The sequence below is a fragment of the Pezoporus wallicus genome, unplaced genomic scaffold (assembly GCF_028554395.1).
Source record: "Pezoporus wallicus isolate ANWC-B61680 ecotype Strahan unplaced genomic scaffold, APGP_CSIRO_Pwel_v1 contig_3486, whole genome shotgun sequence".
NCBI classification, from domain to species: domain Eukaryota; kingdom Metazoa; phylum Chordata; class Aves; order Psittaciformes; family Psittacidae; genus Pezoporus; species Pezoporus wallicus.
In genome coordinates, this window is record NW_026642292.1 from 4,636,068 (window position 1) to 4,652,801 (window position 16,734).

The 16,734-nt window shown below is 55.2% G+C and overlaps 1 protein-coding gene and 1 long non-coding RNA gene across 4 annotated transcripts in view; both read left to right on the forward strand.

Annotated features, from left to right (window-relative positions):
* The first annotated feature begins 4,684 nt into the window (after positions 1-4,684).
* LOC130609463 (uncharacterized) lies at positions 4,685-12,301 on the forward strand. The gene is made up of 3 exons (XR_008974786.1): positions 4,685-5,147; positions 5,589-5,713; positions 12,255-12,301. It is a non-coding gene; the product is annotated as an uncharacterized LOC130609463 (long non-coding RNA).
* A 2,586-nt stretch (positions 12,302-14,887) lies between these two features.
* LTBP2 (latent transforming growth factor beta binding protein 2) overlaps positions 14,888-16,734 on the forward strand; it is a 72,125-nt gene continuing 70,278 nt past the window's right edge. Inside the window, exon 1 of one of the 3 annotated variants that reach the window (XM_057428476.1) lies at positions 14,888-15,793. In XM_057428476.1, coding sequence (XP_057284459.1) covers positions 15,339-15,793 — 455 coding nt within the window. In that variant the 5' untranslated portion in view covers positions 14,888-15,338. The remainder of the gene's footprint in view (positions 15,794-16,734) is intronic. The other 2 variants (XM_057428475.1, XM_057428474.1) reach the window with 2 other exon arrangements.

Sequence of the window (16,734 nt, forward strand, 5' to 3'; positions counted from 1 at the left end):
CCCCATGGGGTGTCTCAGTGTCACGAAGGGAGACAGATGTGGTTAGGGTGCAGTCTGTGGTTCAGACAAACTTTCTTGCTTGAATTCAAAGGAGTTATGCCCTTAGAAGACCCTGATGTCTGTGATGGCCAGAGAGGTACTGGGGGAGCTTGCTGGAAACAAGGAGGCAGCATTCTCTGTAGGTGATCCTGGAGCAGCTGGCTGCAGCAGGGGCTGAGGGCTTCCCCAGTACACCAAAGGAGCAGTCAGGTCCATGTGAATACACATAAGAACCTGCTGCTTCTGTGCACCAATTACGTGCTTTAGTGACAAGAGACCATAAATGAACAAGGGAGTTAATTAGGTGTGCAGCAGTCCAGGTTGGAGGCCTGCAGGGCTGAGAAGTCTGGAGCTGGTTCAAAGGTGCAGGGGGAGGAAGAGGCCCCAGAGCTTTGTGTAGCAAAGGTGCTGCTGGTTCTCCCCTTCGGGGAGAGCTGTGAAAACCCTCTCTGACCAGAAACATGGTCCCAGGAGGGGGGAGACCAGCTCCTGGCAGCATCTGTTTGTTCAGGCGTCTGATGAAGGACTTCAGCAGCTTGTTAATTCTCTCCTTTGCCCAGCTGCAGACCCTTGGTCATTGCATGCAAGCCTCCAACGCAGCGTGTGGAGTTGTGAGCCAGCTCCTGCGGTCCTGGTACTCTCTGTGTGCTGGATGATCCATGAGCCGTCAGCAGGGCTGAGGGGCATGTTGCAGCTGTCTGGCCATCTCTAGTAAAACACTTGCAGCAGGTCCTTTCCATCTGCTCTGGCCCAAGAGTGACCCTTGCAAACCTCTTCTCCCTTGTAGTCGCCTCAGCAGGTGGTGGGAAGGCAGATGGGAAAATCTCCAAAGCTGTAGCAATAGAAACGCCATGGTACCTCTCACTCCAGCACCCAAAGGTACTGGGTTCTTCCACTGCCACCCTAACCCTTGGCTTCCATGTCTCTGCTCCCACCCCTTGGAGCACCTCCTACTCCCTTCTCTGGACCTTGGTGGAGGCTCTGGATGGCATCCAGCTGGAAGAGAGCCTGCCCAGCTCTGCAAGCAAAGTAGGAAGGGGCACCGGTGTTATGAGGGGAGCTCACAGCACAGCGAGAGCTGAGGAGCACTTGTGCTCTAGATGTTGTGCTATTGGGGTCTTGGGGCCTATGAGTTTGGGGGTGGGAGGGTGTCTGTTGTGGTGAATCACTGCAAACCACTTTTGGGCTTTCTTGACTCCGCCTCCACTTGCACCGTGGGTTCATAAAGTCTGCTTTGGGGGGGTGTGGGGATGTGGGCAGAGGGTCCTCCACTCACCTGTAACTTTACCAGACTTCAGGAATTTGGCAAGCTTGGCCCACACTGGAGTAAGTTTCAGCTCAGGAGAATGGTTGGGATAGCTGAGCTGTGCATCGCCTGCAAGGCGGTACCAGCTGCTCTGGAGTCAGGACTCAAACCATGACCAGACCTGGTCCCTGTTCCAGACATTTCCTTCACCTCATTTGTTAGCAGCTTCGGATGCAGATTTGGTGGCCAGTATGCAGAGGCCTCGCTGGCTTGTAGGGCTCCTGTCCAGCTGCCCTCATTCAAGCCTCCTACCCAGCAGGCCTGCTTGGATGCAAGCACTGCAAAGGTCTCGGAGGGAATGTGTGAGGTATCCAGATTATAGCACTGTCACCCTTCCCCTTCAGGTGACAGCAGTGGTTGACTTGGGCAAAAGACAGGCACCAGCAAAACAGATGTGTCCAAGTACAACACAGAGGTGCAAGGTTTGCCTTGCAGAGGTGGTTCACCCTGTCTGGCGTTAGGTTATGATGCAGATGGCTTATGAGAGATGACCCTTCCTCCTGCAAAATAGCTTGTGCAGGCAGTGTGGGCAAAGAACAAGAAGCAGCCTGAAATGAAATAGGAGGATGGTGGAGAGAAGCTTGGAAAGGTCGCCAGGCCTGCAAATGCAAAGATGTCTAGGGGCCATGTAGAGGGGCTCCACTGTAATGTTTGGTACTATGCCCAGCCTGACGCTCTAGCACCATTTAGTAGGTTGGACCAGCCTTGGCCTCTGTCGTGTTTGGCTAGATGGAAGCAGTTGTCATTGTGTCCCAAGTACAGTATCATTGTCACTCTTTAATTCCTCCAATGAGGTGTTGTGAACAGATACACATGTGTTATAGCTGTACTTTGGATTCGGATTGCCTCGTGGGACAGGCAGCGATAAGTGTTAATAGCTGTTTAGATCCCAAACTGTTGTGTTTCTGAACTGGTTTCTATCAAGAGCAGAAGACGGGAGGCTAGGGAAGAGGCCGCTTTCCCTGCCAGAAGCATCCCGCTGGCCTGGGGAGGGACCCTGAGCTGCTGATGCCCTCCATGCAGCTGGGGTTAATGATCAGGCTAAGGTTATTGGGGGTGTTACCTTACAACTGCTAATTTGGTTTGCCCTTGTTCGGTGCCTGCCCCTGGGACTTCCCCTGGCAGCTGCAGGGGCAGGTCTGGGTCTGTGGAGGCAGGTCCCTTGGGGAAAGAGGCTGCTGTGATTAATGATCAGCGATGAATGAGAGGAAAAGGGATAGGAGGAGCAAGCTGCTAAGGCTTTAACTCTGGTGGGTGCAGAGGTGCAATCTGGTTCAGATCTGCTGGCAGGTGGGGAAGTGTCCTTGGCCAGCCAGGGTGTTAACAAGCCAGAGGTGAGCATGGGTGACCAGGACAGCCATGGCTGTGTTGCATAAATCAGATTTAACACACCAGAAAAAGCCTCCAGGGAGATGAAATGTCTCAGAGTCATCAGCTCTGCAGAGATAATGAGAACCAGAAAAGCACTGGGAGGTAAAACAGCACAGATCTGTGAAAACAGGCTTGTGGGTCCAGGATCCTCGTGGATCCACGCTGACTGCACACCTGGTGGTGGGGGTGGCCATGGGGGAGCCTGGTGTTTATGGAGGGTCTGCAGGGTTAATCCTCCTCAATCTCAGAAGCAATAGACTCAGAGAAGAAAGCCTTCCTGCCAAGTGATGCTCCCCACCTCCCCCCCCTATACTTCTTCAGTTGTCTTGAACAGAATGGAAGGAAATGGCAAAGGCTGGATCCACTAGTGGTGTGTTTGCATGGTGATATGTGAGTGAGGGGAACACCCCACTTTTGTTCCAGGCTTAGCTTCTGGAACATGGCCCTGTAACATGGGGCTTGAAAGCCTCCCCTTGGGGACTGGAGCCAGGAAGCACAGCCAAGAATGTTGTGCAGGTCCATAGCTGTCATGTCCCCAAGAGAGGCATCCCTCACCTCCTCTGGTAGTGACCGAATACATTGCATCAAAGGTGGCTGATGGCCACCTGTGCTAGAGGCATGATCAAGGTGAATGATGATGGAGCAGGCTGCTCAGGAAGGCTGTGGAGCCTCCATCCTCGGAGGGGTTCAAACACCCAACCAGCAGCATCAGGCATCCTGGCCTGAGCTGGGGCCTAGACAGGACCATCTCCAGAGGTCCTATCCCACCTTAGCCAGTCTGTGATGTGTGGGAGAGCACCAGTGGATGCTCTTCACTGTCAGTGCCACCTGCTTGCTTGGCCATAGCCAGGAGGCTCATGGCTGGCTGAGACAAGGACAATAGGAGCCTGTTTCCTCCTCACATCCAGTGCGAAACCAGTGATGGGGTCCTTCACTGTTCCCTTTCCCGCACTGCTCCTTGCAGGGCTGTGACTGAGCCCTGCAGAGTGCCTCCTGGGCACAGCAGAATGCTGTTGGAAACCATCTGAGCTGCTGCCTCTGGACACTGTGGTGGTGAAGCGGGTTTGCTTCCACTGCACCGTAAAGGAGGCAGAGCTGTAAATGGAACTTAGGCACCACCAGCCGCTTGGCCGACTTTGGCATTAGGCCTCAACTACTGGGGACAAGGCAGGGTTATTTCACAAAACAGGGATGAAGTATGTGGTGGGGGGTTGTTTTCCTGGCTGCCTCCTTGCTGGTGCCCCAGGGCTTGTGGCAAAGGGCATATGTTTGGTCTTTCCCCTTGTATCTGTGCCCCAGGCGCGCTCCTCATCTGCCTGCAAAAGGCTGTGTTCCCAGCCTCGGGAGCAGCTCTGTGCCGGCTGTGAGATCTCAGCCTGGATTAAGTGGCAAAGGCAAATCCTCAGCTTTGAGAAGAGTACACTTGACCTTTGCCTCTGTGGAGTTACATGCTCCCTCGGGAGGAAGTGTTGGCTCAGCCGCCAAACAAAGCACTGGCTGTCATGGGCAGGACCTGCCTGCCTCGGGGAAGGAGGGCCTGGGGTGGGGGTCAGATTTATGTGCCAGGGGGAGGAAGAGACAGCAGACCCGCTGACCTAGAAACTTAGAGGTGACCGGCTCAATTTACTGAGAAATGCAAAGCTACGCTGCCTCCTCTGTCAGTAAAAATACACCATCTGGGATGGCAGGGGCAGATGGTCCCACTGGCACATCCAAATGCAAGAGGGGACTTTGCTTGATCCAAATGAAGTTGTGAATCTCCTTTCCTTACTTTCCAACCTGTTTTCCTTTGTCATGTCTTGCGGTGCCTCTCACCCTGAATTGCTGCTAACACCTTTGCAGGTTCTCCAGATCCCATGGAAGATGTATCCAGTAGCGAACTCGGTCCTGGCACTGACTTCAGACAATATGTACGTGCTCAGTGATGTTAGGTGAAGCTAAACATGTTTTCCCTAGCAGTGGCATGTGTACAGCCCTCACATCAATTCAGATGTTTTCTCCTGCAGCACGTTCTCTGTTTTATGCATTGTGGCTAACTCTAGTGCCAGAGGGCCCAGCAAGGGATATGGGCAAACACAGAGTGGGTGTGTGGAGAGGTCTCTTTTCCACTTTGTAATTGAGATCCGAAGATAGGTGGTTCATCTGAGCTCACAGAAGCTTGTGTCAGTGCTAGGTCTGAACTGGGGGTCCAGCACCAGCACTGTGAGGCAGTGCCCTGGTTCTGTTGTCCTGGGCTCTGTTTACAAGTTATCAGGTGTCTCTGTGCTGATGCTCTTCCCTATGTTCACCTAGGTAAGGTTGCTCTTACTTTGAGGACATTTTGGGCAGCTCTGCGACACCAGCACCACAGTTTGAAGCAGACACATAAGGATGAAGAATCTGGCCAAGTGCAAAGTGCCATAGAAATGCATTTGCATCTCCATCACTGCAGGTACAGTGTTTGAAGGTTTGGTGTTACCCCAGGCCTCCATATCTTCCTCTCTCCCCAGCCTCCTCCACTGAAATACTCTAAGCTTGGAATCCCTTTGAATTAGTGTGAATGTGTCTCTAAAGAGGTAGCTCAGTATTCCTGAGAACACATGGATTAGATAGGGAAGAGATTGACCCAGGTGGAACTGATGAAAAATCCAGGTGTGCCCAAGCCTCCAAAGGGCTGAGAAGTATAAATACATTTATAGCCTACTGCATTGCAGAGAAATGAAGAGATTGATCTGTCTTGAGAGCAAATCGTCTCCTTTTGTGCCTCCTTCGCTGTAGATATTTGTGCAGTGCTCAGCCACTTGATTAGAGGGGTTTCTCCTTCAGTGGTTTTGGCTGGGATAGAGTTGTTTTTATTTCTAGTAGCTGGTACAGTGCTGTGTTTTGTCTTTAGGGTGATGAGAGCACAGCATGACAATCAGTACTGCAGGACAGGAGCACTGCCTTCACCTGTAGGTGGACCAGCAAAATGGAAGGAGGTGAAAGGAGACTGGCAGCTGCCAGCCAGGCTGTTGCGGGGTAAGAATGAGAGGAGGAGCAGTTTGGAGAGCCCATCTGTATCTAGCACTGCTTTGCTTGACTATCAGGAAGACTGTTAATCAGCTGCTCTGAACTTAGACCATCTGAAGATCTTGTGGGAAGCAGCCACCACCATGTTACCAAAGCTCTCCTGCACGCTGGAGGCAGTTACCTCCTGCTCCATCAGCTTTATAGGTGTTCTGTATCTCTTGCCTCTGTGTCACTCACACCCATAAGCATCAGCTGTGTTTCTGTTGGCGGAGGATGGCTGGGAAGAGACCAAAATCAGAGTATGTTACTGAAGGCTTACGTGGGAGGTCTGTTGTTAGCACGGGCGTGAGAGCTGCAGATCTGAGAAACTAATACGATGAGAAGGGCTGCGCACGTGAAACAGCTCAGGGCAACAAGCCATGTTCCTCCTTTAGATCTGCTTGGTGCTGACAAATCCATTAGAGGCAGCTTGATGCTGCTGCTGATCAGGACTTTGCTGAGAGCAAAAGCCCTGGAGGCTGCTGGCGGCTGAGCTCTGCACAAGACCAAGCTGATGGAGTCAGTTATTCCCTCTCAGCACATATGGAGCAGATTCCTGACCAATTCTGTGAGCAGGCAGTGTTTCTGGAGATGTTTGGCTGAAGCGTAGGCTTGGTGTAGCTGTGTCAGCGGGTTCTGGGGTGGGAAGGGCACTGCATTTCATTTCCACATTTCCCTTCTAGAGCCTTGCTGACACAGCTTCCTGGACCACTAGTGTCAGGAAAAGGCAGCTCAGGTTCTGGGGTGTGCGCGTGTGTGTGGGGCTGAGCCCAGCCCGCACAGGGCGTGAGAAGGGCACCAAACTGGCCTTCCAGCCCAGCTGCTTCCTCCACTAAAGCATCGAGACAGAGCCTCTGCCATACCCGGACTGCTTGGAAACATGTTGATAAACTTCCAAATGTCTATTTTACAATCCAGATGTGCTAGCCTTGGCCATAAACCCTCATCTGAAGAACAGGTGTGCTGTAATGCTTCTAGCAGCAGCCCCAAAGCCAGCTGGAGGCTTGAGCTGAGCAGGGGCCAAGGGGCTGGTGCCATATAGGATATGGATACTGGGGTAGGGACAGGTGAGGCAGGGAGCTGTAGGTCAGCTGTAGTTCACTGCAACACAGAGTCAGACTGTGAGGGAGGAAAGGGGCAAGCCAGAACATCCCTCAGCCCCCAGCCTCTGCTTAGCAGCACTGGAAGCTGTCCTGGTTATATGGGGTGCTCCTTAGCCTTGGTTGGATCTGTCCTGGTGAGGAAGCCCAGGGCTAGGGCTGGCCACCAGCCTCTGCGGTGTTTCCTATAGCTGCCTTTGACCTTCCCAGCAGCTCTGTGGCACTGCAGGTCAGAGCAATTCCCCACCGGCATTGCCAGGGGAATGGAAATGGGGCAGCTGCTTCCTTGAGCCAAACTCCATGTGTGCCTTTGGCTCAAGGAAGCAGCTGCACCCTCTGCCCCAGGCAGAGGAAGGTATCCTGCTGCTGGGCCTGCATCTGGCTCCCCAAGGCTGTGCTGGGGAGAAGCGCAGGCCCGGTGGGAGAGGCAGGCGCCAGCCCTCTGGTGCAAGGAGGACAGACAACCCTGGATGCAGGCTGGCAAGAAGCTTGGGGATGAGGCAGGACACGAGGTGCTGGTACCACACTGCCTTAGCAGTGCTTGCAGGCTCAGAGGTGAGCACCACGCTGATGGTCTACTCTCCTACCCCCCTGAAACTTACTCATATAGAATTTAAGCTCCACTGGTACCACTGGGTGATTTGTGTACCCTAAAAGCTTTGTTGGTGATTTTCATACCCTCCAGAACCCCCACGGAGCTGGACAAGCTTGCAAGGAAGCAGGGTCTGACTGAGAGCAACAAGATAGACAAAACATGCCATAGGGGCAGCCACCTTTGCTGAAAGTGGGCAGCAAGGCAGAGGTAACTCCGGCCAAGGACAGCACAAAGGATAGCCAAGGGCCCTGTTGCTGCCATCCCCTCACAGGGAAGAAGACCAAAGTGATGCTGAGGGGAGTCTCCAATCAGGGGCCACTTCCTCCTATATCTGGGGTGGCTCTGGCCATGTATTCAGCATCCCCTTGTCCCTTCTTGTGGGCATAAGGCAAGCTGGTGCTGTTGCTTCATTTTCACCTGCTCCCAGATTGCACTCCTGGCTGTGCAAGTACCCTTCCTGGTCCCTACCCCATCTGCCTGCCTTTCTCCTGCTTATCTGTGGTAGGAGCTGCTTGTAGACCAGCCTAGCCAGCACAGCCTCAGAGCGGGTAGTTCTGGCCTAATGTTGCTGCTCCTGTGGGGATATTCCCCAGGGACAATGGGAGATCCCTACTTCCTACAGCCCTGCCACCCTCCAGGACGTGCTTCCCTTGGCTCAGGGATGCACAGGGCCAGGCTCTGGGAAGGAGGGAGGAAGGAGAGGGTCTCTGTGATGCCAGCTGCCTTCTCAGCCACCACCCCTGCTGTGAGGGCTCATCAGCCCCAGGGGAGCACATGCAAGCACTTGGGCTGTTGGCACTGCTGTGCACTTGGGCTGTGTGAGGCTGCCTTGCCTGCTCAGCTGGGCTGAGAGAGAAGGGGAAAAGGAGAGAAGGCAGAGGCATAGTCTGAAAGTGCATGCCAGAGCTCAGCATGGAGCCAGAGGTAATCACTGCAAAGAGGGCAGCTTACGTTGTCCTTACTGCTGCTCTGAGCTCCAAACCCGGTGCTGGGAGAGGCAGGAAAATCATGAGTGCCACCTCTATAATCCTGTTCTGGATTTCTGTTCTGCACCTGGCATGGCCCCTGTCTGGGTGGGAAGTGTATGCTTCCCCATCCCAAGCTCTTTGCTCTTCTCAGAATGATGCAGCGAGGCATGGAAAGGGGCTTTGCTCATCTCCTCTGCAGTTGTCTTGTGTTTATGTCCTCGTTAAGCTCTCATTTCTTGTTATTCTTACTTCCTGTAAGAGTGGAAGCCCTCTTAAAGCTGTGTGCCACACCTATGTGTAGAGTGGGTGACAGCAGAGTCAGTGTGGCAACTGCTGAGGGAGACTGCTGGAGCTGTGATGTCACCAGAGAGCTGCATTCCCAGCCTGTGAAGTCATAGGTGGGAAATTGGGTACTCAGCCTAATCCCAGTAATTACCCAATGGGACTGTAAAGTGTCAATGAACTAGTCTATTGCTTGATGACTACTTTAGCTCTAACACACGCCACCTAGTAATAGCCACTTCTTTGCAGTTCCCTAAGATTCACTTTTATTAATAAGCTATTAAACATCCACTTGAAATCACTGCATTGTAATGAGCTGAGGTCACTGCTCACACAGCCATTCCAGGGCCAAAAGTGGTAGGAAAACACCTAAAATCCTGTGATGGGGAATGGGCCTGCAATTTCAGGATGGCAGAGTAACCAAACTATAAAATACAGATATAACATCAACCCCACCGATCATTCCCAAACAGGATCTATGTGGCCATCAGTTTTCCTCTGACATGCAAAGCTGATGGATAGGCTGAAGGACTTCCAGTCCAAATTCCCCATGCCCCAGGCAGCCAATGTGAGGGTCTTAAGGAAGCAACAGCAGCTTGAAGGAAATTACAGTTGTTGCTTTTTAGGAAGACTGCTTTGGAATCAGAAATTCAATTGCTTTAATCCCAAATGCTCTGCAGAATTCAAAGTTTGATTCAGGGTTGTTTTTTCTGGTCTTTTTGCTGTTTAAGAAAAGGCAAAGGAAATGGGGTGCCTTTGAGAAGTTCAGTGTGGGAGGGATTCCTCGGGAAAAGCTGCTTTGGCAGTCCTGGTTTCTTCTGCCCTTGTATTGGGTCATCTTGCCTAGATCTTTCTCTTCTGCAGGTTGTGGGGTCCTTGGGAAGTGCTGCCTGTGAAGTGGTACCAGACACCAGGAGAGGAGACCTTCCACTGAGGAGAGCGCCTCCACTCCCTCTGTATCCTCAAGCTATTGCTCCTGCTTCCCTTCCAGGCTGTGACAAGCTGTTGTTCAATGGCCACTTCGGGGAAAAGCCTCCAGGTGTCAAGACACCAGTAGAAAAGGGAATAGAAAGTTATGGAAATTCACACTATCAGGGCCCTTTCTACACTCAACAGTACCCCGTCACATGGGAGAGTGTTCCCTCTTTGTGGGTCATTGCCCTTAAAAATGGCAAGAAGCTGTGCTTCCTTCTTTCCTTTCCTCCCTTAGCGAGGACAGCTGACAAATGAGTGCTTCAGTTGAAGGCCCCCCCATCAAGTTTAGGCCCTGGGCAGGCTTGCTCCTACAGGGAATGTGTGATGGAATGGGTTTCTTGGTCAGGGCAGCCTTTGTGCTCCTCAGGGACGCTTGGGCTTTCCTGGTTTCCAGGCCCATCTCCCCGCCACGTGCAGTTCCAGCCACAGGTATCAAAGCAGCAGCAAGGCCAGATCAGGCTCCTGGGGAGAGGGGAGGTTGCAGTCAGATCACTGCAAGCAGGACTTCATTAATTACAAATGGACAGGTTCCCCTGAGCTGCTGGAGCTCTGCATGAGCCACATCCTAGCTGAGGTTTTTTGTTCTGATTTGTTTTCCTCCTGAAGATTTGCTGAAGGGGCTTGAAATAATGTGATGGATAAATAAGGAACCAGCTGTGCTCTGCAGCCAGCCCCACCAGAGCCTCTCTGCAGCAGTAGCCCACAGCAACCCCTCTCTGCCTCACTCTGCACTCGCATCCCTTGGGTTCTGACATCTGGTCTTGCTCTCCAGGTTTCTTCTTCCTAGCGGCATGTTTTCGTCTCCTGTTGAAACCTTTTTTCCAGCATGTGGTCTCAGCCCTTGGTGGTGCACAGACATACGCTTAGAGAACAGCACGACCAAGGAGTCCAACTGTGGGACACCCACTTGGATATTCTGTGCCTCCCTCCTCCATCTTAGAGATGATCCTGGTTAAATGGAAGCCGAAGGAACAATAAAACCAGCAAACCTTGGCTTTGGACTAGGAGCTGCTGGACGGTTTCTCTTCTGTTTTCTGACAACAATCTGTCACTCCCATGGCTCTTGGCTGCCTGCTGCTGGCCACCTCATAGGGAGGGCCAGGATGGACCCCAGGGCTTGGAGGGACACACCAAGAGTGGGTGGAGGTGGCTGGAGGGCCAGGCTCTGCGTCTGTTTGGAGCAGCTCATCTGTCCAGTGGGAACGTCTGCTTCCCTGGGTGCTATGAGTGTGCCGAGCTGCGTGTACCTCATAGCAAAGGCAGGGGGTGGGAATGCTGTCCATGGGGGATTTGTTGGCTGTGTTCACAAATTCAGAAACTGCTTTTCCTGCCTCTCTGGTGCCCATGGTTACAGAGGTCCTCTCCAGAGGTTTCTCTGCACTGTTCCTCCAAGTTTCTCCATCCAGACCCCCCAGGGCTGCTGTGTCCTCTCTCCTGGTGCAAGATGGCCGTTTCCTGGGAAGCTGTGACTTGTACCTCTAAAAGGCTGGTTCCACACCCTGATTTTGTAAGTCAGTGGGGCTGGCCAACCTTCTCTTGCCCTTCAGCCCCAAGCAGGGGGGGAGTACTCCTTCTTCCTCTGCGGGAGCTGTAGGCAGCTTCTGAATCTATGGAATGTGTTCCATCTGCAGCGCGTTAGGGATCTGCTCACAGCAGAGGAAGAAGCACATGTGGGTTGTGAACCCTTCTGAAGAGGAAGAAAAGGGGCTAATTAATCTAAGGGATACAGTGCCAGCAGCCACATCTGTGGGCCAACTGGCCCTGGAAATGTGGCTCCCAGGTGCTACAACCCCAAGGGGGTCTTACAGAGCTCGTGTGGACTCAACACGTAGGAGAATGATGGCTTGAGAGGTCCTGGTGCAGAGGGACCTCCATCAGCACAGTCCTGAAGAGCCCTTTCTCCCTGGCCTTTGAGAGGACTCGAAGAGAGATGAGAGATGACTTGTGATTATCTCTCCAGAGCAGAGCTCACCTTCAACCCTCTGTCTCTGGCCCCAGGGCTTCAATCCTCAGCTGCCCAAGCACCCCTCCTTCTCTTCTGTAGTGGTGGCAAGTGAGAAGGACCACACCATCAGCACAGCCTGCCCTTGCTCCTAGTCTCTTCAAGGTCTGTCAAGTCCTTTGCTTTCTGTGCTGGCTCCCAGGTCTGCCTCACGCATGTTGGTGCCCTGGCCCTGGAAAGCATGGACTGGGAGAGGTGCTGCAGCTGTGTCTGCCCTGTCTCTTCTCTGATACCATTGCTGCTGCCTGAAAGTTTGTGTGGTGAATTAAGGGGAAGTGAAGGCAGCAAGGAGCACTTTGAGCTGCCCATCTGCAGTTCACTGCCTGGGAGGAGCCCTGTGCTCCCTGCTGATGGGGGCCAGGCTGTTGAACCCCACTTGCCAGCTTGCTGCCTCCTCTTCCCTCCACTGCTGATCCCTCTTTCCAGGTGCAGGTTTGCTCTTGGTGACAAGCAGCCTGACTGTGCTGTGCCTGTGTGAGTTCCTGAGACTGAGATATTTCATGTTTTCCTGCTGAGCCCCACTGAGCAGCACACTGAAACCCAACCTGTGCTATGACTCCCCATGCACCCCCTGCTTCTTTTCTGACAGGCCTGGTTTTGAGATGGGAGGCAGTGAGCCCAGGAACAAGAATCTGCACATCACTCACCTGCGCTGGGATGCAACCATTCCCCCAGCAGAATACACACACTCTGGTTCAGGAGTCTAAGCCTGCAGCCCCTTTTGCCAGGCAGCCCTGAGGTAGCAAGGCTGGAGCTCATAGAGCGACTGCTCTTACATGGGTCAAACGTTGCTGCACACCCCTGCAAAAACAGAGGAGTGTTTGCATGTGTGAGCCTGGAAGGAGTTCAGTGTCCAGCTCCAGTAAACAAGTTGCAAAGCTGATTGGAGAGGAGATGACAGTTCTCTGGGCCGGGCTCCAGAGAAGCCAGGGGCGGGTGGAGAGGTACTGAAGGGCTGCCGATGGCGCTGTTGGATTTGCACATCTCTTTCCCCAGCCCTGCGAGGGGCTGCACAGGCTCCTGCAGTCCCACCGCCGCTGGGGCTCAGGCTGCTGTGGAGGTGCGGTCCCCTGGGGATGTCAAGATCACGCTTCTTCCCTGGGGTGACCCAGCACCTCAAGGGAAGAGGAATGCGCTGTGCCCCAGGGTTGCCTGCTCTAGCTTTGAGTACTGCTCAGGCTCTCAGCTGCTTTGTTTATAGCTTTGTTTATGGCATTGCCAATTTTCTTGTGTCAGGTTTAGGCACAAGCATTCTTTCCACTGCTGCATAAGAAAATAATTAGGTGAGGATGGAAAGGACATTCCTCTTTTTCAGAACAAAGGAGTGAGCCATGGCTGTTATCGGGCACTGCTCACAGCATCCAGAGCCATGCTCCTGCCCAAGCAGTGGCTCTCCCTCAGCAGGGCAGGCAGGCAAGCTGGTGGTGTCGCAGGAAGTGCCAAAGCACCTGCTGGTATTTCCTCTGACACTGCTGCCCCATAAGCCAGTTGCCAGCGCCAATGTCAAAGCCTGAAAGCACTGAGCTCCGGTGCTCCGGTAGCACTTGCTCACCTGTCAGGTTACCTTCCCTCTCCCCTGGTTGCAGGACCCCAGCTGGTCGGGGTGTGCTGGGGTCCTGCTCCACTCCAGATCCAGTGTGCTTTAGGGAGATTTAATTCCCTGTGCTTCTGCTCCTTTCCCGGCTTTTTTGCACCCTGGAGGGTGAGTAGCAGGGCTTCCATCCCGAGGAGGGGGGAGCCGTGATCTGAGAGGCCTGAAAGTCAAAGGGCAGGAGCCACTGGTTTCAAATGGGAGAGACTTTAGGAGTGCAGAGACAAGGTACTGGGGGAGCTGGACTCCTCTGCCACGAAGTTTTTGGGAAGCAGATGGTTTGGTGAGGGCCTGGGGACACAGCACCTGCAGTGGGAGAGGCTGAAAGAAGAGGAACATCAGTGGGACAGGGTGCTGTAAGGGCCTGGGGAGCAGCAGGAACAGGAGGAGAGCTAGTGCTCTATGTAGGAGCCACCCCATGCATCAAAAGGGGCAAAAGAAATTAGACAAATTCATGGGCTGATATGACAATTTGCCTTTTCAACCCAGCGGCTGAGCTGCAGCATCTGGCTGAAGGTGCCCCTACCCTGCGGGCTGCTGAAGACGTGAGGGCACACCCAAAGGATCACTCTTTGTGCACACTGAGTTCCTCATGTTCTCCCGCAGGCATCCAGGCACAGCGCTCAGGGCTGGGATGTTGAGTGAGGTGCACCTTTCATCCGCCTGAGCTTGGCATGATGAAAAGAGGCTGACAGATGTTACTGGCTGTACGACCCGCGGCAGGGACATATGCCAGTGTACATCTGCTTCCTGTGAGTACCTGCAGTGCTCTCCTCTGCCTCCTGGCCCGCAGAGGTGCAGCGAGAGGCCTTTAGCCACCCATCAAGCTCACAGATGCTGGAGTAGGCCAGAAAGAACTCACCCCAGGTAGACCCTGTTTCTGGACTGACACAGCCTGCACTCCTCTGGGAGGCTTCGCTCCCTGATGGAGATGGCCAAGAGCAGCAGACAGCAGCAGAGATGTGGCAGAGCTGAGCTGATGTGTGTGGCTGAAATGAGATTTGGGCTCCCTACTCTCCCTTGCCCTATTCTTCCCTCAGAATTTCTCAGTGTGTATAGAGCAGTCATTTGAAGTTATCCCTCAACCTCCAGGTGCCCATGAAGAGACAGATAGGGGGAAGGATGAACATCCACTCTAAGTTGGTGGGATGTCTCCTAAAAGATCTCTCTTAGCTGAAGGACCTGAAGCTTTTAGGTGGGTCCTTCTCTAGCCTGGACCTATACAAGGAAGAGTCTAAAGCCAGAGTTGGGTTTAAGAGCATCCGAGAGCTCTGTAGCCAGGGTGGGATGGCAAATAAGGCTCTTCCCATTGCTGTCCCCTTCTCCTGTGAGATGCGAGCAAGAGCAGCGAGATGGCTTAGTAGTGGTGATGGAGCTCCACAAGTCCCCAGATGCTGGGGGGCGGCGGGGTATTCCTCCGGTATCCGCGTGTCCTCCTCCGTGCACCGCACACCCGGGGCTGCTCCACCTTCCCCGAGCGCTTCCAGCTGCTGCGGGAGCCGGCGGCAGGCCGGGCGGCATGGAGGGCTCCGGGACCGCACGCCGGCATTCGGGCAGGCGGCGGACCGTCTCCCCGGCCAGGCAGGGGTTAAGGCTTCTCTGTTGTAGTTTGTTTCCCTTTGCCAAAGTGGGTGTTGCTGGAATGTCTCCTCTCCTAAGGAGGGGGGGCGAGCCGTGTCCTCTGGAGAGGGGGGATGTCAGCATCAAAAAGAAACAAAAGGGGGAGGTTTCCAAAAATAAAACCCTCCATCCCCTCCAGGCGCTGCCAGTGCCAGAGGCAGGCGCGAAGGTGCTCGGAGCTGCCTGAGGAGCGCGGGAGCTCTCTGGGAGCCCGGCAAGCGGGGCCGGCTGCTTTCCCCTTCTTCCTCCTCCTCCGGTCCGCCCGGCAGCCCGCGCCCCTGCCTCGGCACCGCTGTCAGCGCCCCGGGCCCCGGTGGGCGGCAGGTCCCGGCTGAGCCCCGGCGCGGGATGGGGCGGTGAGCGGAGAGCCAGCGGTGCCCTCTGCCCCGCAGCCACCGCACGATGCCGGTCGGGCGCTGAGCGCTCCGCGCAGCCCGTCTGCCCCCGCTACCGGCTGACACCATGCGGGGCGCCGCCGCCAGCCTCCTCCCGCTCACCTTCGCCGTCCTCCTGGGCTTCGCCGAGTGCCGGTCGGACTCCGCGGCCGGGCTGGAGCCGGAGCGCGGGCGAGCCGCGCGGCCGCGGGGTCGTGGGGCTGCTGTAGGGATGGCGGGCGCGGCGCACAGCCTGGCCCCAGCGCACGGAGCGCCCCCGCCGGCGCGGCCCCTCCCCGCCGCCCTCCACGTGGATCGCGGCTCCGCGGCCGCCGCGGGGAGCCCGAGCGGAGGTGACGGCCAGAGGCAGCGTCCACACCGCCGGCTGCCCGCGTCCCTGGGCCAGGCGGGCGATGAGGGGCTCGGTCCCGGCCCGGAGCAGAGGAACAGGCAGGACCCGTCCCGCCAGCGGCAGGGCGGCGGGCTGAAAGCTCGGGTCGTGCCCCGCTCGAAGGAGCCAAGCGGCAGAGGGAGGATGGTGGGGTAAGTGCTGCGGCCGGACCCTGCCGTGGGTGCGCGGCGTGAGCCGCGGCTCTCCCCGTGCATCATCCCCCCGTCCCATCCCCGCGGGCGCTGCGGGGCGGAGCTGGACCCGCGCTCGTGCCGCGCATCTGACCCGCACGGCGGGCCGAAGGGATGCGGGGCCACGGGAGGTGGGAGAGGACGGAGCGGCCTCGCTGGGCGCTGCGGGACGGAGCGCGGCCGCCTCTGCTCCGCTCTGTCCAGGTACCTGGCCTCTTGGCGCTTTCCTCCCGTTGCGGGCCCCTCGCACGCAATCCGTGCCGCCGCTTCCCATGGCTGCAGCTGGCTCGGCCGGGGGAGGCTTCCTATGACTTGCCTGGCAGGACCGCTTCCAGCTCCAGCCTCTGGCTGCTGGAGGTGGAGGGGAGATCGTATGGCAAGGCCAGCTGCTGCGAGGGCAGCCTGCGAGCGGGATGTCTGGTGCAGTCTGACGTACCCTTCAGCCCCATGTCCTCTCCTCTGGGCGGTAGTGCCCTCTCTGCTCTGCCGTGGGTGATGCCCCTTGTGATGAGCTCCTTTGACAGCTCGGAAGGGCCACCAAAGCCATGGTGCAGGCAGTTTGACCTGCACATGTGTCAACGTGTGTCCACTCTCCCTGTGAGCCCTGCCAGTGGGGTACAGAGGGTAGGCTCTGGGCTTACTACTCACTGACGCTGGCAGAAATGCCCTCTGCTAGCATAGGGTGGGGAGCTTCACTACAACACAAAATGCAGCTCAGTCTCTGAGGTCTATCTCTTCTGTAATCACTTCCTTGCAAAATTTCAAGATAAGAGATGTTCCCTGTGCCACTCTGTGTACTTTCCTTCAACAAATCCACAGAAGCACCAAACTTGCTCCTCCTCTATTATGTTTGATACATGAAGTATTTATCACCAACAGATAACCAGTGGAAGGTAGGTCTT